Source organism: Amblyomma americanum, chromosome 7 (genome assembly GCF_052857255.1).
Source record: "Amblyomma americanum isolate KBUSLIRL-KWMA chromosome 7, ASM5285725v1, whole genome shotgun sequence".
Classification (NCBI taxonomy): Eukaryota; Metazoa; Arthropoda; class Arachnida; order Ixodida; family Ixodidae; genus Amblyomma; species Amblyomma americanum.
This window is the reverse complement of record NC_135503.1, coordinates 47,990,673-48,013,502: the sequence shown is the minus strand read 5'-3', so window position 1 is coordinate 48,013,502 and position 22,830 is coordinate 47,990,673. Positions and strand designations below refer to the sequence as shown.

At 51.4% G+C, this 22,830-nt stretch overlaps 4 protein-coding genes across 4 annotated transcripts; all 4 read right to left on the bottom strand.

Annotated features, from left to right (window-relative positions):
- Window positions 1–2,404: 2,404 nt before the first annotated feature.
- On the bottom strand, window positions 2,405–3,289 carry LOC144097686 (protein ABHD1-like). Its single transcript, XM_077630335.1, has one exon. It carries the CDS (start codon window positions 3,287–3,289, stop codon window positions 2,405–2,407), a length of 885 nt encoding a protein of 294 aa, XP_077486461.1.
- A 1,731-nt stretch (window positions 3,290–5,020) lies between these two features.
- Window positions 5,021–5,887, bottom strand: LOC144097685 (protein abhd-3.2-like). Its single transcript, XM_077630334.1, has one exon. It carries the CDS (start codon window positions 5,885–5,887, stop codon window positions 5,021–5,023), a length of 867 nt encoding a protein of 288 aa, XP_077486460.1.
- A 7,458-nt stretch (window positions 5,888–13,345) lies between these two features.
- Window positions 13,346–14,089, bottom strand: LOC144097684 (protein ABHD1-like). The gene has a single exon (XM_077630333.1). The coding sequence runs from the start codon at window positions 14,087–14,089 to the stop codon at window positions 13,346–13,348; it is 744 nt and encodes a 247-aa protein (XP_077486459.1).
- Window positions 14,090–16,541: 2,452 nt separating this feature from the next.
- Window positions 16,542–21,956, bottom strand: LOC144097682 (uncharacterized). Its single transcript, XM_077630332.1, has 2 exons — window positions 21,558–21,956; window positions 16,542–16,949 (listed from the first exon to the last, which is right to left on the bottom strand). The coding sequence occupies exons 1-2, from the start codon at window positions 21,954–21,956 to the stop codon at window positions 16,542–16,544; spliced, it is 807 nt and encodes a 268-aa protein (XP_077486458.1).
- Window positions 21,957–22,830: the final 874 nt, after the last annotated feature.

Sequence of the window (22,830 nt, the reverse complement as noted above, 5' to 3'; positions counted from 1 at the left end):
TTCACGGGAAAAACTCACGAACCTGGTTTTCTGTTTAGAACTATTATTAGCGACAATTCCTCTTGGCAGCAATGTGTCAGTCGGTTCTTGTTCAAAAACCTCAAGCTGATTAATGTTGAAGACCCTTTCCTGACTAAGAAGCCTCAAGAAGTAGCAGAGTTTCCCTGGTATGACTGACGGGCGGGATACGTGTTCTCAGTTCATGTTAAGAATTTATTTTACTATGTTCCTCAAGCTGAACTTTTACTTGTTGTAAAGGAGTCGATTGAGAAATCGGGGGAGCTCTCCTTTCAGTCCTCAGCACGAGTGTCCATCGAGAATTTTTTAAAGCTTTTAGAATATTATTTGAGTTTCACTTTTATCCAAATTGACAACAGCCTTTTCTGCAACGCAATGGCGTTTGTATAGGGCCCTGTGTGGCGCCTATTTTACGTGAAATTTTTCTAGCTCATATTCATCGCATTTTGGATCAAGTTTTTAGTGAAGGTCTGGTTTTAAAGGTAATTAGGTGCGTTGATGATCTTTTGCTGTTTTTAAAGGTTTTTAATGACTCTACTTACGAACTTTCAGTTCGACATATTTTACCGTTGTTTAATGACTATGGCAAAGGACTGTCTTTTACCCACGAACTTCGGCAGAAAGGTGAGATACGCTTTTTAGACCTGAAGCTTAGGTGAAGGAGGGGACAAACCTGCTGAGCGTATTTCCCACGTGCCAAGGAAGCACTCCTGCCCGACGATTCCTCCCATTATAAGAGTATATAAAGAGCCATTGCTTCGCGCTGCTTAGAATCTGCACTTCGTAAGTCGTGTTCGCACGAAATGCACGATAGCTTTAATAATCAGATTCGCAGGCTTTCGGCTGCAGGCTTCCCTAGTTCGGTCCTAACGGCAGTCGCTGAAACCCTCCTAAAAAACCTTCGGCCCCGACGAACCATGGCTGCAACTGAACGCGCGAGGGCCAAACCCGAGGTGATGCCTTACATTCATAAGGCTTCTCATAACCCCAAGAAACTAGACAATACGCACAATATGCCACTCATTTTCTCGGCGCCAAATGAGTTGGCCAAACTATGCCCCCGTATCTAAGGGGAAGCTGAGCGCGGTTGCAAGAAGCAACATCAAGAAACCTTCGTCAAATGTGCCTTGGGAGTGGTTTAAATCATTCTCCTGTCCTTTTGATAATGCTATATAGGGCAGACGCGGCGCTGTCTCAACGACCGATGAAGGGAGCATGCTCAATACTACAAGATAAGCTCGCGGATTTAGTTTCGCATGTTCTGACGTGCAAGTGCGAGCCCCGCTTTAAAGAAGTAAAAATTCTGGGCAGGAGCGCAAACAAAAAAACCAGAGTTTTGCTGGAGGCTTTCCACATTAACAAAAAATCGAGTCACTGCATTAGCGACGCGTCCATAAGTTTGCACTCCTCTGTGCGCGCTTTTCTGGAAAGTTTTCAGTGCGTGTCTCTTTCGTTCGTGCCTATTTTCTTTGTTTTTTCTTTATAATTTTCTGTAGGTTAATCTTCAATGCTTGTTTGCCCCCGCTCCCCCCCCCCCTTTTTTTTTTTCGCTGATACAATTCGATACCCGTTATTTTCGCGATTGTAGATATGTAATTAGATTTCTCTTTTTTTTTATGTCAAGAAGCCCAGAGCCGCCCTAGTGTCGTGTGCGCATGCGATGCGTACACCTGTATATTGATATCTGTTACGGAAAATAAAGCCAGTTATTAGTAGCGTTCATCTGTCGTGTCTCCCTCCCGTGATCGTCTCCTTTGCACTACATCTTCTATTCAAATATGTGTCAACTAGCCCAGCAACAAGTTTTATTAGACCAAAATTTATAATCTCATATCTTAATACCTTTTCTCTGATTGGTCTGTGCACTATTTTTCTCGAGCGCTGCGTCTTCGGGATGACAGGATACTCTTACGAAACTATCAGGATTGCAAAAATGTTTACTTCATCTGTGCTCTTCACACGTCACCTCTTCTTCGCTGAGCTGCTATTAAACACAGTAGAATTCAGCTTAGGAACCAAGTTATATAAACACAGTGTGTATAAACCAGCATCCTATTACGGTGAATGTAGCGAAGAGAAACAGCAGACAAGAGCCCTTGTGCATCGAACGAAAGTGGTTATTCTCATTTCACGATCAATTAGGCGTTGATGGTATACCCTCAAAAGCCGGCGAAGTGTGGGCAGTCCCCAGTGAAAATCGCTAATCAATAATAATAAAAAAAGCCTTCAATTCGTATTATATGGCCGGAGGTGTATACTTTCGAGAAGACCTCAGTCCCCCAGCGTCCACAGCACCTTCATGTCCTGCTCCTAGCACAATTTGCGCAGTTACACGGCTAAGACGGCCACAAATCGTTCCGCGTAGAAGGGCTGCCGCACCCACTATTTACCCGTCCACGAAACCCAAGTGGCCTCCGCCTTGAGTCACAACGGCGGCCAGCCAGGGCGACTTCAGCACCTCGTCTTCGGGCAAGGTTCGCTCGAGGTTCAGCGAGTCGTTAGCCGACCCGAGGAAGACGAGCGGTCGCTGCACTGTGCACCGCCACCCCTTCGAGCTGCAGTTTTCGTAAAAGACCTGCGCAGATTGGAAGCCGAACGCCGGGGCAGCAGAGTGCGGGTCGAACGATGCCAGTGTCCAGCAGCGGAACACGTCGTCAGCCCGGATCACCTTGGCAACGCACACCACCTCCTCGCTGTCTCGCAGGCGGCCCACGAGACCGCGCGTGATGCAAGCGTTCAAGGGCCGGTTGAAGCCCCAGGCGTTCGACAGGGTGCGGGTGGCCACCGCAAGGTCGAAGGGCGGCGATACGGCCAGCGCCGCGTCCAGCTGCGCATGTGGACCCCGCTGGCACAGGTGGAGGGACGGCAGCAGGCCGCCCAGGGACACGCCCGCGGCCAGAAGGCAGTCGAGCTGATAGGGCTTGCGCACCTTGCTCACCAACTCAGCAAAGTCTCTCACGCTGGCCGTGTAGGTGATGCGGTGCCCGGTGAGGGGCATGGCCCCGTAACCGCCCCTGTTCACCACGAGACCGGGGAAGCCGAGAGCAGCGACCGCGGGTAGCAGAGGGCGCCACGGCCGGCGCTGGCTGCCCGGTCGGTCCTCGTTGAGCCAGTCGAGTGCCACCAGGCCCCGGTCCGAGAGCACTGACAGCTCACGACGGTAGTTGACACGCGGCAGCCACCGGTGGTAGAGGCAGCCGACGAGGCACTGCAGGCTGGCGCCGGTGCACCAGACCGGGGTGCGGAAGTAGCCATTCACAAAGGCTTCCATCTGGACGCTAAGGAAGCGGCGGAGGCGACCGCTGCGGACACCAACTTGCGCAGCGCCAGCAAGTTGTAGAAAACGTAGGCTCTGCACGCCTGCCATTCTAGCGACACGCCCTTGGTGAGCGCCTTCAAATGTGCCCCGACGTCTTTGGACCATATCATCGACCCTCACGTTCTTCTTCTACTTCAAGCTCTTCTTCTTTCTAGTCGTATGCAGTTTCTGCCGCATTCGAAATTGAGTACGCCAATACGACGGCAGTGTCATCAGCAAAGTGAAGCATTTTGATAATCTGGCCATGATAATTGTTATCAATGTATAAATTAAATAACAAAGGTACAAGGGATCGTCCTTGGGAGACTGTGTGTTTAGTTCAAGTTTGTTGCATATAATTTGCTAAACTTCTCATGTATTCTTACAAATTATCTGCGGTTTACGGAAAATAATCCCTGAGCTACGAATTGAATGATCCACGTAATCTCATTTTCAGAGCGTTAGCTCTTCGCTAGTTTCTCAGTTTCGTGCCGTTGTCGTTGTCGGCGTCGATGAAGACGAAACAGCAGCCGCGTTTCTTCGTCATCGCTGATGTGCCATCTTTTGTAGGCTCTTGCTGACTGAATTATTATTCATTTTTTAACCCCTCTCCTTTTTTTACACCCAAACTATTATTCCTTTTAATTCCATACCTTTCTTGAGGTAGAATCCACCGGCGTTGAACTCCCACGTGCTTTTCTTTTGCCTTTATTGAGTACAGGTGAAAGGCAACCTTTGCCTCCTATTTCTTAGCCGATCCCCCAGTGTGGGTATCTGCAATCTTTTGAAAGGCTAACAAGGCTAACAACAACAACAACAAGACTAACAACAACAACCGCCTGGTAGGAGTCTCCTGCATGAGCGCCATCTGCCTTAGCAGCTTCTGGTGCTCGCGGTCCCTTCGTCACAAGTAATTCGACCCATCAAATAGAATACGGTCTCAGAACAGAGACCAAACCAAAGTGATCTCATATCTTAATATCTTTTCTCCGATTGGTTTGTGCACTATTTCTCTCGAGCGCTGTGTCTTCGGGTTGACAGGATACTCTGACAATAATATTAGGCTAGTAAAACTGTTTACTTTTTGTTCATCTGTGCTATTCACGCATCACCTCTTCTTCGTTGCGCTGGAATTCAAGACGATAGAATTCAGCGCAGCGAACCAAGTTATATAAGCGCCGAGCAGTAGACCAGCATGGTATTCCGATTAATGCAGCGAAGAGCAAAAGCAGACAGGAACCTTATGCATCGAACAAAAGTGGATATTCTGATTACACGATAAAGTAATACAAAGGTGTCACCCCCAAGCGGGGGGCTAAGAGGCGGCAGTCATCAATGACAATCGCTAATCAATAATAATGAAAAAATTTTCAACTCGTTTCACATTGCAGGAGCTGTATACTTTCGACAAGTCTTTAGTCTCCCAGCATCTGCATCATCTGCATGCACTGCGCCTAGCACACTTTGCGCAGTCTCACTGCGAAGGCGGCCACAAAGCGTTCCGCGTAGAAGGGTTGCCGCGCCCACTGTTGGCCCTCCACGAAGCCTATGTGGCCTCCGCGCGGAGTCACCACGGCGGCCAGCCAGGGCGAGCACCTCGTCTTCAAGCAAGGTTCTCTCGGGGTTCAGCGAGTCGTCCGCCGATCCGAGGAAGACGAGCGGTCGCTGCGCTGTGCACCGCCAGTCCTTCGAGCTGCAGTTTTCCTAAAGGTCCTGCGCACATTGGAAGCCGAATGCTGGGGCTGCATAGTGCTGGTCGAACGATGCCAGTGCCCAGCAACAGAACACATGATCACCCCGGACGACCTTGGCAACGTGCACCACCTCCTTGCTGTATCGCAGGCGGCCCACGAATCCGCGCGTGATGCAGGCGTTGGGCAGCAGGTTGCAGACGCAGTGGATGGGCAGGGCGCGGGCGGGCACCACGGACTCGAAGGGCGGCGACACGGAGACTGCTGCGTCCAGCTGCGCGTGCGGTCCCCGCTGGCACAGGCGGAGGGACAGCAGCAGGCCGCCCAGAGACACGCCCGCGTCATGCAGAAGGCACTCGAGCGGATAGCGCTTGCGCACCTTGCTCGCCACCTCGGCAAAGTCGCTGACGCTGGCCGCGTAGGTGATGCGGTGCCCGGTGAGGGGCACGCTCCCGCAGCCGCGCCTGTTCACCACGAGACATGGGAAGCCGACCGCAGCGAGCACGGGCAGCAGAGAGCGCCATGGCCGGCTCTGGCTGCCCGGTCGCTTCTCGTTGAGCCAGTCGAGCGCCACCAGGCCCAGGTCCGAGGGCACCAACAGATGGCGACGGTAGTTGACACGCGGCAGCCACCGGTGGTAGAGGCAGCCGACGAGGCGCTGCAGATTGGCGCCGGTGCACCAGCCCGGGGTGCGGAAGTAGCCATTCACAAAGGCTTCCATCTGGATGCGACTGCTGAGGCGACTGCTGCGGGACACCAGCCTCGGCATACGCATCGGCAGCACGTCGTAGACGACGTAAGCGGAGCGCGCCGGACACTGCAGCGACTCGCCCTTGATGGGTGCCTTCAAATGTGGCACGACGCCCATCGACCGCCTCATAGATCCTCACGTTCTTCTTCTACTTCATCCTGTTCTTCCTTCTACTCGTATGCAGTTTCTGCCGCATCCAGAATTTCGTGGTGCGCCAAGAAGACTGCAGTGTCATTAGCGAAGTGAAAGTTTTTATACTAATCTAATAACTAATCTATTAGATAACTTATTAGATACTAATATAATAAATATCAAAAGCCCAAGGGATGGTCCTTGAGAGACTTGGTTCAAGTTGGTTGCCTTTAATTTGCCACCACCACCACCACCACCACCACCACCACCACCACCACCACCACCACCACCACCATCATCAACCAGACTACACCCACTGCAGTGCAAAGGCCTCTCTCTCCCTTGTCTCTCCAATTAACCCGTTCCTTTGTCAGCTGCGCCGACCTTATGCCTGCGATGTTCTTAATTTCATCAGCCCACCTAACCTTCTGCTGCCCCCTGCTACGCTTGCCTTCTCTTGAAATCCACTCCGTTATCCTTAAGGACCAGCGGTTTTCTTGCCTTCGCATCACATGCCCTGCCCGTCATTTGTTCCTCTTGATTTCGACTAGGACGTCGTTAACCCGTGTTTGCTCCCTCACCCACTCTGCCCGCTTCCGGTCTCTCAACGTTACAGCTATCATTTTTCTTTAAATGGCTAGCTACGTCGTTCTGAACTTAAGCTGAACCCTTTTCGTTAGCCTCCACGTTTCTGCCCCGTAGGTGAGTACCGGCAGGATACAGCTGTTGTACACTTTTCTCTTGAGGGTTATTGGTAAACTGCTATTCATGACCTGAGAGAACCTGCATATGCGCTCCACCCTTCCTATCCTTCTAGCTATTTCCCTCTCATGATCCGGATCAGCTGTCACTACCTGCCCAAAATAGATGTATTCCTTTACCACTTCGAGCACCTTGCTTCCAATTGTGAACCGCTGTGCCCTTGCTAGGCTGTTGAGCTTTACTTTGGTTTTCTGCATGTTAATTTTTAGACCCACCGTTTTGCTCTGCGTGTATAAATCATTGATAATGTTTTGCAATTCATCTCGTGAGTGACTCAGCAAGGCAATATCAGCGAATCGCAGATTATTTAGGTATTCTCCAATAACTCTTATCCCCACCAGTTCCCAATTCAGACCTCGGAATACCTCCTGTAAACAGGCGGTGAACAGCACTGGCGAGATCGCATCTCCTTGCCTGAAGCCCTTCCTTATTGGGATTTTACTGCTGACTTTATGAAGGATTACGGTAGCTGTGCAGTGGCTTTATTCTTAAAAATTTTCTGCGGTTTATGGAAATAATTTCTGAGGCGCGAATTGAATGACCGACGCAATCTTATTTTTAGAGCGTTATCTCTTAGCTAGTTCCTCCGTTTCGCGCCGTTGTTGCTGCCGTTAACGGAGTCAATGAAGACTATGAAGATGAAACAGCAGCAGCGCTTCGTCGTCATCGCTGATGTGCTATCTTTTGTATGCTGTTGTTGACCTAATTATTATTCCTTTTTTATTCCCTCATTCTTTTTTACATCCAAACTCTCATCTCTTTAAACTCCAAGCCTTGATTTAGGTAGAATCCACAGGTGTGCCACTGCCGCGTGCTTTTCTTCACTTTTCTTTTCTTCACACATCACTTTTAACATCGGCGGATTATGAGCCCCTTAAATATTATTGGAATAGGAAAATTTGTTGCTCTCGGCAGCTTGAAGTATCACTGACGAGGCTACGCTGCCGCATCCCCCCTCTAAATTTCTATTTACACAAGTCGGGTTTGGCGCTCTCTCCCCTTTGTGCATTTTGCCGTGAGCCAGAATCTATTGAACATTTTTGGCTGTATTGTCGCCGATTCAACTCACTGAGAAAAAGGTTGCTGGAGGAGCCCTTGCAGCATCTTGGCCTTAGTTTGAGCAGCCCGCTCTTGCTGTCATTTGGCGCCACCACATTTGGTTTCAGCCACAGATCTGTTTGCACCGCTGTTCAAAATTTCCCGATAGAATCTCACCGACTGCCTTGCTAAGTGTTTCAACCTTTTCTTTTTTATCAATTATTACATTTTGACTAAATCATTAATATTTAATCACTCTCTTTATTATTATTCTTAAAATTTTAAAATCAAAACACTCATCCCTTTTCTGTTCATGACGAAAAATTCACCGGTGTTATGCTCCCACGTGCTTTTCCTTTTTGTTAACTGCGTTCAGGTGAATAGCCACCCGATTCTTGGTCGATCCCCCAGTGTGGGTATGTGCCATCTTTTGATAGGCTAACAACAACAACAACTACAACCGGGTTCGAGTCTCCTGCATGAGCGCGATCTGCCTTATATGCTCCTGGTGCTTGTGGTCCTTTCTGTTGTAGGCAGTAGCCGCATGCACTGGCTAGGCCGGTAAGCTTGGCTGCGTTGCTGCGCGCTCGAGTGAGGCTCGCGCCTGTTTGCATGTGTCTCATGCTCGAGTCGGTATTCGCCTGGCTGGAATAAACATGTCCTGTTGGCATCTCAACATGCTGTCAGAAGTAACGCAATTCCCACGGTAAGCTCAGCCGGGGCTGCGTCCTCGCGTTCGGGTATACCCATCTACAGTGGCACATGACACAGCAGTGTCTGCGGCCAGGACTACGCGGCCAGAGCATGGCATCCTTCGTTATTCAACCGCTCGAGGCCTTCTGCTTCACGGTTGCTGCCGACTGGCCAAAATGGAGGAAGTGGTTCAAGTGTTTTACACGGCTTCCGGTCTTTCTGCCAAACCGACGTCACACCACGTCGACACACTGCTCTACTTTATGGGCGACCAAGCCGAGGACGTGTTCATGACCTTCCAGCTCTCAGGAGAGAACGCCCAGAACATATAAGTTTTCTTGAGGCAGCTCGACGGGTAACTTAATTCCGCGGAGCAACGTTACCTTTGAAAGGGCTCGTTTCAACACAAGGGTCCAACAAGAAGGCGAGTCCGTGGAAGAATTTGTCACTGCGCTTCACACACTTTCTAACAAATGAGAGTACGGCACCCTCCGCGAGGAACTGGTACGAGACCGGCAGGTCGTCGCCCTTCAAGATCCTCAAATATCAGCGAGACTACAACTTGACGCAGGACTTACACTTCAGAATGCATTGTAGTCCATCAGGCTGGCCGAAAGCGTCCACCAACAGCAAGCAGAGTTTTATGCTGAGAAGCTTACTGTCAACAAAGTTGCATCAGCAAGCAGCAACCCGGGCATTATGCAAAGGCCACTCATACCAACGATGGCCGATCGCACATGGAATAAAGGCGAAATCCTCATCCAGCAGACGACTGCGTCTAGAAACCGTGTCACTGGCGCCGAAAAGATCGACACCCACGTGAAATCTGCCCAGCGCGGTCTCAGGTGTGCAAGGCCTGCCATAAGAAGGGACACTACTCGTCTGTCTGCATGTCACGGCGGGTGGACATCATAGAAGTACCAGGGCCTGGCAGCGAACGAACATTCCTCGCAACTGTTTCGTTCTCTGATACGTGGCCATGGGAGGTGACCACCTTTGTGCAAGACCAACCCGTCAAATTCCGTATCGACACGAGAGCCGACGAATAAGTCCTGCCGCCTGCAATTTTCAGCAGGCTCCAAGATAAGCCTCCGCTGTCACATGCTCCTCGCCAGCTGTATGGTCCCGATTGGCGGCTTATCGTAGCCAAAGGCGTAGCATGTCTTCATTTCGAGTGCCGTGGACGTTAAACGCTCCAAGACGTCTACATGCTGGAAGATGTTCACGTTCCCCTACAAGGAAAACCCGCCATCAGCGACTTGCAGATTTAAACCTTCGTCAGTGCCATGGAAGGTGAGCCCAAGAGACGAATTTCCTTCACTGTTTCAGGGACTTGGTAAGCTGCAGAGAAAGCACGACATTCGCTTGCGTGAAGGAGCAAAGCCATTCGCATTGAGCTCACCTCTCCGCATTCCAATTCAACTCTAAGAAAAAATAAGGCTTGAACTACAACGAATGGAAGTGTCGGCATCATATCACCTGTCGATGAGCCGACCGAACGGCGAGCGCCTATGGTGGTAGTCCTAAAACCAACCTACGATGTTAGAATTTGTGTCGACTTCACCGAACTTAACCGTCACATCCTTCGAGAGTGGCATCCGATTCCGTTTGTTGAGTATACACTCGGGCTGCTCCATGGAGCGAAGGTGTTTCTAAGCTCGGTGCCAATTCAGGGTTCTGGCAGATAGCACTGAGTGAGGACAGTAAGGAGCTCACCACATTCATCTCACCGTTAGGGAGGTTTTCTTTCAACAGGCTACCATTTTGCATCGCGTCCGCTCCTGAGCACTTCCAGAAGCAGATGTAACATATTATTGACAGCGTCAACAGAGTTGTATACCGGTTTATGGTTTATGGTGGTTTAACGTCCCAAGGCGACTGAGGCTATGAGAGACGCCGTAGTGAAGGGCTCCGGAAATTTCGACAACCTGGGGTTCTTTAACGTGCACTGACATCGCACAGTACAAGGGCCTCTAGAATTTCGCCTCCATCGAAATTAGACCGCCACGGCAGGAATCGAACCCGCGTCTTTCGGGCCAGCAGCCGAGCGCCATAACCACTCAGCCACCGCGGCGGCTAGAGTTGTATACCACATGGACGATGTCCTTATCTGGGGCTCAGACGAAGCGGAGCACAACGAGACGCTTCGCGCCTTTCTTCGACGATTGGCTGCGGCAGGCTTCACGCTAAACGAGAACAAGTGCCTGTTTCACGTCTACAAGTTCACGTTCCTGGGTCACAAGCTTGACCACCAAGGAGTCAAACCGGATGTAAAACAGTTGAGGCCATCTTAAAGATGAACAGCTCGACCAAAAGAAGCCAGCTGCAAAGGGGGCTTGGGATAGCAACCTATCTTAGCCACTTTATCCCCAACCTCGCTGTCGTGCTCCAATCGCTCACTTGTTTGCTGTAAAAAAAGCAGGAATTTGTTTAAGACCTTCCTCAGCAGCAAGCGTTTGACAAGTCCAAGCGACTACTTTCGTCTCGCCCAGTGCTAGGGGTGTACTACTCTGTGAACGATACAGTAGTCAGTGCAGACGCCTCTTCCTTTGGGCTGGGAGCGGTGATCCGACAGAAGCAGTCAGGTGACAAGTTTCCTGTCATCGCCTATGCCTCCAGGCTGCTCTCCGATACAGAAAAGCGCTATGCACAAATAGAGAAAGAGGCTCTTGCCTTAGTGTGGGCTTGCGGAAATTTCAGCGACTATCTCGTCGGCAAGTCCTTGACACTCGAGACCGACCACAAGCCGCTGGTACCAATCTTTATGTCGAAGAGTCTTGATGACCTTACACCTCGGCTACAGAGGCTAAAGATGAGGTTAACAGTACGAGGTGGCGTACGTCCATGGACAGACATCCTCGCCGCTGACACGCTTTCCAGAGGGCCGCTTCAACAGACCGGTGACACCGAGCTAGAGGGCAGCATCGAAGTTTTTATCCGCTGTGTGAGGTCAACTCTTGCCATCAAGCAGCCTTGTCTGGAGTGGTTAAAAGAAGCCCAGAAAGAAGATCCGGTGTGCTCATGTCTCCAAAGGCTCTGCAAGAAAAACTAGGCTTCCAGACGAGATTTGTCTCTTGAGGCGACGAATTTCTACGAGCATCGTGGTCAACTCACAAAAGAGGACGATCTGCAAGTCTATGCAGCCCGTGTGGTTGTTCCACTATCCTGCAGGAACGAAATTTTGCTTAATCTGCACAAAGCCCATTTCTGCATTACGAAGACGCAAGCTCGCGCCAAGGACATTGTTTAGTGGCCAACAGTGGCCAAAGGCATCATGACTACCGTGAAAAACTGCTGAGACTGTACAAAAACATCCAGCAACCGCAAAATGCCTCCGACAATGGTCCGCAGTTTTCGTCGTCCGACTTTACCTGGTTTGCTTGTGAATACCGCTTCTGACATATCACCTCAAGCCTCAATCCCACCAGAGCAACAAACTCGCCGAAGCTGCTGTGAAAATCATCAAGTAGTCAATGAAAGAGACTCAGGACCTGTACCTGACCCTCCTATCGTACAGGTGAACACCATTGAAAAACGGCTACAGCCCCTCTGAACTACTGATGGGGAGGCGGTTGAGGACAAAGCTTCGCGTCACTTCCGGAATGCTGGTTCGCCGCTTGCCAGACGCCACCAAACTCTAATTTTGAAGAGGGATACGGTGCGCAGCAGCGTCGAGACTACGACAGGCGACATGGCGTGCGTCAGCTTCCAATACTTCTCTAGGGGAGGAAGTTTGGGCCACGGACCTGAAGAGGACCTACATTGTGGACACTGTGGACGGCACAGTGCGGCACAATCAGACCCGTCTTGTTACTTCTCCCAAGGTGAAGACAACGAGGCATCCATGTATACAGATGCAGACACGGACATAGACGAGGCGTCTCTGGACGGAAATTCTCTGGGATGATTACACGCGATCTGTGTGGACGCCTCTTCGCACCATCACACCAGCAGTGGGCGCTGTGTAATTCCGTCCAAGAAACACTCCTATGTTTCAGGGGAGATGTAGGCAGTAACCTACCCACTGCATGTGGCTAGGCCGAGAACGCGCCTGGCTGCGCGATCGCGTGAGGCACGCTGTGCGTGTCGCGCGAGCTCGTTCTAGGCACGGGTCTGTGTTCACTTACCCAGGCATAAAACCGGTCGCTGGTCCCTGGAAAAAGTCCAAGGGATGGCCTTTCGGAGACTTGGTTCAAGATGGTTGTCATCGGGTTGACAGGAACTCTCACGAAAGTATTAGGTGTGTAAAAATGTTTAATTTTTGTTCATATGTGTTGTTCACGCGTCAGCTCTACTTCGCTGAGCTGTAATTAAAGACAATAAAATTCAGCGTAGCGAACCATGTAATATAAGCGCCGAGCAGTAGCCCAGCATGCCATCCCGAAGAATGTAACGAAGAGAAAAGCAGACAAGAGCCCACGTGCCTCGAACGAAGGTGACTATTCTCATTTCACGATATAGTAAGACAACGATGTCACCCTCAAGCGGGGGGCTAAGAGGCAACAGTCATCAAAAACAATCGCTAATCAAAAGTAATAAAAAAAAGCCTTCGACTCCTTTCACATTGCCGGAGTTGTATACTTGCGAGAAGCCTTTAGTCCCCCAACGTCCGCAGCACCCGAACGCCGCGCGCATTGCACACTTGGTGCTGTCCCACGGCGAAAGCGGCCACAAATCGTTCTGTGTAGGAGGACTGGCGTGGGCACTGTTAACCGTACACAGAACCCATGTGGCCTTCGCGCGATTCACCACGGCGGCCAGCCAGAGCGACCACCTCGTCTTCGAGCAAGGTTCGCTTTGGGTTGAGCGAGTCGTCCGCCGACCCGAGGAAGACGAGCGGTCGCTGCACCATGCACAGCCACCCCTTCGAGCGGCAGTTTTCGTAGAAGACCGGAACGAATTGGAAGCCAAATGCCGCGGCTGCATAATGCTGGTCGAACGATGCCAGCGTCCAGACACAGATCACGTCGCCACCTCGCAGGCGGCCCACGCGTCCGCGCGCGATGCAGGCGATCGACAGCAGGTTACAGCCCCAGGAGATGGACAGGGAAGAGCGGCCACCGCAGGCTCGAAGGGCGGCGACACGGCCAGCGCCGCGTCCAGCTGCGCTGGTGGACCCCGCTGGCGCAGGTGGAGGGACAGCAGCAGGCCGCCCAGGCACATGCCCGCGGCCAGAAGGCACTCGCGCCGATAGCGCTTGGGTGCCTTGCTCACCACCACGGCAAAGACGCTGACGCTGGCCGCGTAGGTGATGCGGTGCCCGGCGAGGGGCACGCCCCCGCAGCCGTGCCCGTTCACCACGAGACCGCGGAAGCCGACCGCGGCGAGCGCGGGCAGCAGAGAGCGCCACGGCCGGCTCTGGCTGCCCGGTCGGTCCTTGTTGAGCCAGTCGAGTGCCACCAGGCCCCGGTCCGAGAGCACCAACAGCTCGCGACGGTGGTTGACACGCGGCAGCCACCGGTGGTAGGGGCAGCCGACGAGGCGCTGCAGGTTGGCGCCGGTGCTCCTGATTGTGGTGCGGAAGTATCCCTTCACGAAGACTTCCATCTGAACGCTGAGGAAGCGGCACAGGCGACGGCTGTGGCACACCTGCATGCGTACCGCCAGCACGTCGTGGAAAACGTAGGCGGCGCACGTCGGGCGTAGCAGCAACTCGCCTTTGGTGGGCGCTTTGGAATGAAGCACAACGCCCATCGACCGCCTCATCGATCATGTTCTTCTTCTTCGCCCTCTTAAGACGTGGATCCTCATGTTCTTCTACTTCAACCTCGTCTCCGTTCTAGTAGTATGACACTTCTGTCGCATCCAAACTTCAGTGCGCCAGGACGAGAGCTGTGACACCAGCAAGGTGGAACATTTTGATACTAATCTTTCCATAACTATTTTATTAATGTATAAATTAAATACCAAAAGTCCTAGGGATGTTAATTAGGAGTTTTGGTTAAAGTTGGTTGCTTGTAACTTGCTATACTTCTCACGCATTTTTACTAATTGTCTCAGGTTTATGGAATAATCCCTTATCCCCGAATTGAGTGACCCACGCACTCTCATTTTAGAGCGTTATCGCTTAGCTAGTTCCTTAGTTTCACGCCGTCCTTGTCGTTATCGGCGTCAACGAAGACGATGAAGACGAAACAGCAGCCGCACTTGGTCGTCATCGCTGATGTGCCAGCTTTTGTAGGCTGTTGTTAGCTTAATTATCTTTCCTTTATAATCCCTTCGCTTTTTTACATCCAAACTCTTATTCCTTTTAATTTCATACCCTTCTTGGGGTAGAATCCACCGGTGTGGCACTCCCGCGTGAGTACAGGTACAGGTATAGCTGAAAAGCAACCTCTGCCTCCGTTTCTTGGCCGATCCTCCAGTGTGGGTATGTGCTGTTTTGGAAAGCTAACAACAACAACAACGACGACGACGACGACGACGACGACGGCAACAACAACAACAACAACAACAACAACAACAACAACAACAACAACAACAACAACAACAACAACAACAACAACAACAACAACAACAACAACAACAACAACAACAACAACAACAACAACAACAACAACAACAACAACAACAACAACAACAACAACAACAACAACAACAACAACAACAACAACAATGACGACGACGACGACGACGACGACGACGGCAATAACAACATACCAACGACTAATAACAACTACAACGAGGAACGAGTCTACTGCATGAGCGCGATCTGCCTTACCTGCTCCTGGTGCTTGTGATCGCTTCTGTTGTAGGCAGTAGCCACATGCACCAGCTAGGCCGGTGAGATTGGCTGCGCTGCTGCGCGCTCGCGTGAGGCTCGCGGCGGTTGGCACATGTCTACTGCCCGAGCCGATATTCGCCTGGCTGGAATAAACATGTCCTGTTGGCATCTCAACATGGTGTCAGAAGTAACGCAATTCCCACTGAAAGTGAAAAGAGAACGTGGTGGCGCCTGCAAGCGAGTCTTGATCACATCTAGGGGACACGGAACGGCCCTATGCGGCGAATTCGAAGACCTATTATCTCCTTTCTCGAGCCTGCGGAAGAGGAGAGAGACAACCAGGACGTCTTATACGCGGAATCTGTTTGGCAACATGCAAAAAGACGATGAGGCACTAACACTCCCTGGTACTGCAGTTTCTCCAGAAGATTCGCAAATAACCTGCGCTGACGTTTCCCAATGGCACACCAGGTGTGGACGTTGCCTTAGTCCTCCCGCGTGCCACGTGAAGTGGCTAGGCCGGTAAGCTTGGCTGCACTGCAGCCTGCAGCGCGCTCGCGTGAGGCTCGCGGCGGCTGGCCCGTGTCTCGTGCTCGAGCCGGTATTCGCTTGGCTGGAGTAAACCTGTCCTGTTGGCATCTCAACACCTTCATCGCCGTAATTCGTCCCATGAAATAGAATGCGGTCTCAGAACAGGGACCAATCAATGTTAACTCACATCTTAATGTCTGTTCTCTGATATGTTTGTGCACTATTTCTATCGAGCGCTGTGACGTCGGGTTGACAGGATGCTCTGACGGAACTATTAGGCTTGTAAAAATGTTTACATTTTGTTATTCTGTGTTGTTCACGCGTCATCTCTTTTCGCTGAGCTGGAATTAAAGACAATAGAGCTCAGCGTAGCGAACCAAGTCATATAAGCGCCGAGCAGTAGACCAGCATGCCAATCCGATGAATGTAGCGAAGAGAAAAAGCAGACAAGAGCCATTGTGCATCGAAAGAAAGTGGCTTTTCTCATTTCAGGATAATATAAGACAACGATGTTATTCTAAAGCGGGGGCTAAGAGGCGGTGGTCATCAACGACAATCGCTAATCAATAATAATAAAAAAACCTTCGACTCGTTTCACATTGCCGGAGTTGTATTCTTTCGACAAGCCTTTAGTCCCCCAGCGTCCGCAGTACCCGAATGCCGCGCGCCTTGCGCACTTTGCCCAGTCCCACGGCGAAGGCGGCCACAAATCGTTACGCTTAGGACGACGGGCGTGGGCACAGTTTACCGTCCTCTAAACCCATGTGGCCTCCGCGCGGATTCACTACGGCGGCCAGCCGGGGCGAACACCTCGTCTTCAGGCAACCGTCGCTCGGGGCTCAGCGAGTCGAACGCCGACCCGAGGATGGCGAGCGGTCGCTGCACAATGTAGAGCCAGCCCTTCTAGCTGCAGTTGTCGTAGAAGTCCTGCACGGATTGGAAGCCGAATGCTGGGGCTGCACAGTGCGGGTCGAACGAAGGCGGTGTCCAGCAACGGAACACATCGTTAGCCCGGATAACCCTGGCAACGCGCACCACCTCCTCGGAGTCTCGCAGGCGGCCCACGAGTCCGCGCGTGCTGCAGACGTTCGAGAGCAGGCTGCAGCACCAGGAGTTGGACACGGTGCGGGCGGCCTCCGCAGGTTCGAAGGCCCGCAACACGACCAGCGGCACATCTGGCTGTGTGTGTGGACTCCGCTGGCACAGTTGGTGGGACAGCAGCAGGCCGCCCAGGGACACGCCCGCAGCCAGAGGACACTTGCGCGGATAGCGCTTGCGCTCCTGGCTCACACTTCGGCAAACTCGCTGACGCTGGCCGCGTAGTTGAGGCGGTTTGTGGTGAGGGGTGTGGTATTGTATTCTGTAGTTATGTTTGTATAAACTAGGTGGCGCTAGGCATGCGCCCTATCTGGTCAGCTGACTCGCACATCTGTATATATATTCATCATTGAACTGGAATAAAGGGAGTTGGTCGATGTATGTACGTGGCGGGTGCTTGACGTGGTGGTGCTCCGGCTGCTCCGGGCAGTCGGACCGGGCAGTTCCCCAACGGTACGGGATACAACAGTTGGCGACGAGTGGTGAAGTAACCGAACGCGGAAGCAATGAGCCTGCATCAACCGCCCGAGTTCCTGCCGACGCCCGGGAAGCCCGCCATTCCTTGGACGCAGTGGCACCGCCTTTTCAAGAACTATCTCCTGGCGTCCGGAAGCGACGCTCACCCACCTGCGCGCCGTAAGGCTTTGCTGCTACACTGTTTGGGTGTGGAAGGCCAACGCTTGTACTACGCGTTGCCGGAGGAGAAATCGTCGACGCCACCTACAGAAGGAAAGGAAGGAAGCGGTACGAGCGACGAGTACGATGCAGCGGTGGCTACGTTGGACGCTTACTTCACTTCTAAAACGAACGTCGTCGTGGAGCGGCATCGGTTCGGACAACGCACCCAACTGCCCGGGGAGACTGCAACAGCGTTCGTCACGGCGTTGCGTGAGCTGGCATTAAGTTGCGACTTCGGTAAGCAGGCTGACGATTTTATTCGTGACCAACTTGTAGCGAAAACGTGCAACCCTGTTCTTCGGGAACGCTTACTGCTTGAAGGCACTTCGCTCACTCTTGAACGCGCACTGGCTATTGCAAACAGTATCGAAGAAGCCACGAAATACTCACTTGAGCTGCAGTCATCGGCTGCGAGCGTTCAAAAGGTCGAAAAACATCGGATGCCATGCCGCTCAGAAACGCAGTTACCGCGTTCGCAGCAGCCGAAGTCCTGTTTCCGTTGCGGGTCTTCAGGGCATCTTGCAGATTCCAAGACATGCAAGGCGCGGGGTAAAACTTGCAGCAAATGTGGCAAACGAGGACATTTTCAGCGTGTCTGTAGAAGCGGCATGCCTGACGAAAGGGCCCTTGCTGTCCGAGAAGTCGACACCTGCAGTGCATCCGGCGATCTCAACGTGTTGCTTCTCGACCGGCAGTGCAAAGGAGGGATACACACAGAAGTCTTCGTACAAGATGTTCCTATACGTTTCCTCGTAGACACGGGTTCTGCTGTCTCCATTCTGTCGAACGCCACGTATTCAAGGTTGAAACGCTTCCCTTTGCAGCCAACATCAGCGTCACTCTACGATTTCTCTCGCCGCAGAATAACCATCGAGGGGTGTTTCACGGCGCCAGTCATCTTCCAGGATCGGCAGGCCGACATTCTCTTCTACGTCGTCAAGGACGGTACTGACATTCTCGGCATCGACGCTGTCGAAACGCTGCGTCTGCAAATCAACGGTACGTCATTGCAATGCACCCATATTACGCAAGCGCCAGAAGGCCTTGACCGTGAACTGTTTTGCCAGTTTCCGCACTTGTTTGATGGCAAGTTAGGGCTTGCAACAAATTTTGTCCATAAGGTCAAGATAAGAGAAGGAATCACGCCTGTTGTTGCTAAGTTGCGGCGTTTGCCATTTTCAATGCGAGACCGAGTACGCGAAGAGCTGCAGCGCCTTGAGCAGGAAGATGTCATAGAAAAGATTGACACGTCTGAATGGGTGTCTCCAATCGTAGTAGTAGCAAAGAAAAACGGCAAGATAAGAATTTGTGTCGATCTGCGCGAACCAAACAAAGCGATTGTCGTTGACAAATTTCCACTGCCGCACACGGAAGAAATATTGCACAAACTTCATGGCGCAAATTACTTTTCAAAGATTGATTTAGCAGCTGCATATCACCAAGTTCTGCTAAGCCCTGAAAGCAGGGAACTGACTACCTTCATAACCGATAGTGGACTGTACAGATTCAAGCGCGTCTGTTTCGGTCTTGCATCAGCACCGTCTGCGTTTCAGAAAATGATGGCCACTATTTTGCAGAACTGCAAAAACACTTTGTGCTACATAGATGATGTCATTGTGTACGGAAGCACACGTGAAGAGCACTTCAAGAATTTGAAACAAGTTCTGCACTTGATTGCAAAGGCTGGATTGAAGTTGAATGACAAATGCATTTTTAATGTGCAAGAAGTCGACTTCCTTGGTCACAGGATCAGTCACAAGGGAATACGCCCTTTACAAAGTAACATTGACGCCATCAAGGCTGTGCCAGCCCCAACAAATGTCGGTACTCTGCGCTCATTCTTGGGCATGGTAGGCTACTACGCCAAATTTATACCTGACTATGCGGTGGTTGTCGAGCCTCTTCGAGAGTTGCTACGTAAGAATGCCACATTCACATGGAACCCTGCAAGACAAGCTTGTTTCGAGCAACTGAAATGTTCCCTGGCCACAAGATGTTTACAGCTATTTGATCCTGCGGGTGACATTATTGTCACTACGGATGCCTCATCCATTGGCTTGGGAGCAGTGTTGCAACAGACAAGGAATGATGAACTGGTGACGATTGCTTTTGCTTCTCGCAGGCTTACTTCACAGGAACAGAAGTATTCTGTAGGGGAATTGGAAGCCCTTGCTTGCTTGTGGGCATGCGAATATTGGAGAGTGTACCTTTGGGGTCGTTCATTCATATTACGCACCGATCACCAGGCTCTGGTCACACTCCTTAGTACAAAGGGAGTAGGTCGCCGACCGTTCCGGATTGCGAGGTGGCACGCCAGGCTGTTGGCATACAACTTCACGATTGAATTTCACAAGGGTGACAAGAATACTGTTGCTGATGCTCTTTCAAGGATGCCCCTTCCAGGTCGTGTGGAGGAAGAGGAAGAAGAGACTGTTTGTGTTGTCTCAACATGCATTACTCATGAAGAGTTTGTCATTGAAACGATGCAGGACCCGTTGCTGCAGCAGGTTATAAAGTGGGTGACATCGGCATGGCCCGCAGTGAAGATGTTGCCTGCCGAAGCAGTTCCGTTCTACCGGGTGCAAACTGAGCTCTCAGTCGTTGGAGACCTCCTGCTTCGTGGTGACAAATTTGTAGTACCTTCGTCCCTCGTAGCACGGCTTCTTGACGCAGCCCACGAGTCTCATCCGGGAATAACGAGGACAAAGCAGCGACTACGTGAGCAATACTGGTGGCCTGCTATGTGCAAGCAAGTAGAACAATTCATTGCATCCTGCGCGGTATGCCAATCTATTGACAAGTCTGCAAAACCCGTGACACCACCTCTGCAGCCAGTTGCATTCCCATCTGCACCATGGCAGAAGCTAGGCATCGATATTGTGGGCCCTTTTTCCGAAGTGCCGGCAGATTGCCGTTTTGCCATTACAGCCATCGATTACTACAGCAAGTGGCCTGAGGTTTGTTTCTCAGCAAGGGTGACAACTGCAACAGTCATCTCCTTTCTGCGAAGCATCTTCAGCAGGGAAGGATATCCAGACGAGATTGTGAGTGATTATGGTGCTCAGTTTACAGCCTTGGAGTTTGACAGTTTCCTCAAAGAACGTGGCATCGCTCATACGTATTCGGCAGTCTATCATCCGCAAGCTAACGGGCAGGTAGAGAGGTTTAATCGAGTACTCAAAGAGTACGTTCAAGTCTGCGCACAAGAACATCGGCCTTTGAAGGAAGCTATCACCGAATACCTGGGAGTCTACCGTTTCACACCGCATGCGACCACAGGAGTGAAGCCTTCCGTCCTTCTTCACGGCCGTCATCCCAGAACAAAACTTGATCTTGTAGGAGCGCCAGGTAAAGAGTTTTTTCAAGATCCGCAGGCAGCGATGAAGTCCATCCACAGCAGAGTAGCACAAAGGCAACAAGCAAGTAAGACTTACACTGACCGTCGACGAGCTGCAAAGTACTCTCCATTAACAACAGGTCAACCGGTGAGAGTCAAGTTGCCTGGTCACGTGCCTAAGGGCGCTCTGAGCTACTCGAGTCCATTCACCATTGTGGACCAATGTGGTCAAGATACCTACAAGCTCAATGATGGCCGCACATGGAATCGGAGTCGGCTGGTACCTTGCCCCCAACCAGTTCCACCACCTACAGTTCCGAAAAGTTGTTCGCCTGAATCAGCAAAACCACTTGGCGAACCACAGCAGGAGAACCACGACCCACCCCAGCAGCCATCTGTTCAGAAGCCAGTTGAAAGGGACGTTCCAGGACTGAGGCATTCGACGAGACAAAGAAGACCACCAGTGTGGTTTAAAGACTATGAAAGACATTGAGTGTTTATTGTGTTTTTCCAGTGTTAGTTGCTAACTCTTTTGAGGGGGAATAATGTGGTATTGTATTCTGTAGTTATGTTTGTATAAACTAGGTGGCGCTAGGCATGCGCCCTATCTGGTTAGCTGACTCGCACATCTGTATATATATTCATCATTGAACTGGAATAAAGGGAGTTGGTCGATGTATGTACGTGGCGGGTGCTTGACGTGGTGGTGCTCCGGCTGCTCCGGGCAGTCGGACCGGGCAGTTCCCCAACGGTACGGGATACAACAAGGGGTACGCCCCCGCAGCCGCGCCTGTTCACCACGAGACCGGGGAAGCCGACAGCAGCGAGCGCGGGAAGCAGACAGCGCCATGGCCAGCGCTGGCTGCCCTGTCGGTCCTCGTTGAGCCAGTCGAGTGCCACCAGGCCCGGTCCGAGAGAACCAACAGCTCGCGGCGGTAGTTGACACGTAGCAGCCACCGGTGGTAGAAACAGCCGACGAGGCGCTGCAAGTTGGCCCCGGGGCTCCAGACCGGGGTGTGGAAGTAGCCCTTCACAAAGTCTTCCGTATGGACGCTGAGGAAGCCGCGCAGGCGACCGCTGCGGCACACCGACTTGCGCAGAGCCAGCACGTTGTAGAAAACGTAGGCTCTGCACGCCTTCCACTCTAGCGACACGCCCCTGGTGGGCGCCTTCAAATGTGCCACGACGTCCTTGCACCATATCATCGATCCTCACGTTCTCATTCTACTTCAACCTCTTCTTCGTTCTGGTCGTATGCCGTTTCTTCCGCATCAAGAATTCAGTGCGCCAGGACGACTGCAGTGTCATCAGCAAAGTAAAACATTTTAAAAAGTAATCTGCCCATGACTGTGTTGTTAACGTATAAATTAAATAACAAAGATTCAAGGGATGGTGTTCACGAGACTCTACGCTTGGTTCAAGTTGATTGCCTATAATCTGCTATATTTCTAATCTATTCTTACTAGGTGTCTCCGGTTGATGAGAATAATCCCTGAGGCACGAATTGAATGACCCATAGAAACTAATTTTAAGAGCGTTAGCTCTTAGATAGTTCCTTAGTTTCGCGATGTTGTTGCTGTTATCGGCTGTTGCTGTTGCTGTCAGGAATAATGAAAAGTAAAGTGCACGGGCCTGCCAACCGGCTCAAGCTGAGCCACAAACGCTGCCACGTGCTTAAAGTAGAAGAGTTGAACGATAGACGAGGAAAGAAAAAAGACAGATTAGGAAAGACGCGCGCGCGCCCGCGCCAATATGTCCGGGCTGATCCCGGAGGCAGTGCAATACCGGGCCAACCAGTACCGGAGTACTACGAGCACTCCGTCATATTTTATCGGCGTCAATAAAGACGATGAAGGCAAAACAGCAGCCGCGGAGAAGAAGAAGAAGAAGAAGAAGCCGCGCTTCGGCGTCATCGTTGATGTCCAATACTCTGTAGGCTGTTGTTGACATAATTATTATTCCTCTTAATTCCCTCTCCTTTTTTACATCCAAACACTTAATCCTTTTAATTCCATGCCCTTCTTGAGAGAGAATCCACCGCAGTTGTACTCCCGCGTGCTTTTCTTTTGCCTTTATTGA

What these genes read in the sequence shown, in the direction of transcription:
- LOC144097686 (XM_077630335.1), bottom strand. Translation starts at nt 3,289, where the DNA reads ATGGAAGCCTTTGTGAATGGCTACTTCCGCACCCCGGTCTGGTGCACC.
- LOC144097685 (XM_077630334.1), bottom strand. Translation starts at nt 5,887, where the DNA reads ATGAGGCGGTCGATGGGCGTCGTGCCACATTTGAAGGCACCCATCAAG.
- LOC144097684 (XM_077630333.1), bottom strand. Translation starts at nt 14,089, where the DNA reads ATGAGGCGGTCGATGGGCGTTGTGCTTCATTCCAAAGCGCCCACCAAA.
- LOC144097682 (XM_077630332.1), bottom strand. Translation starts at nt 21,956, where the DNA reads ATGATATGGTGCAAGGACGTCGTGGCACATTTGAAGGCGCCCACCAGG. An exon ending in CGCTGCTGTCGGCTTCCCCG is followed by an intron (nt 16,950 to 21,557) that starts GTCTCGTGGTGA and finishes CTACGCGGCCAG; the next exon opens with CGTCAGCGAGTTTGCCGAAG.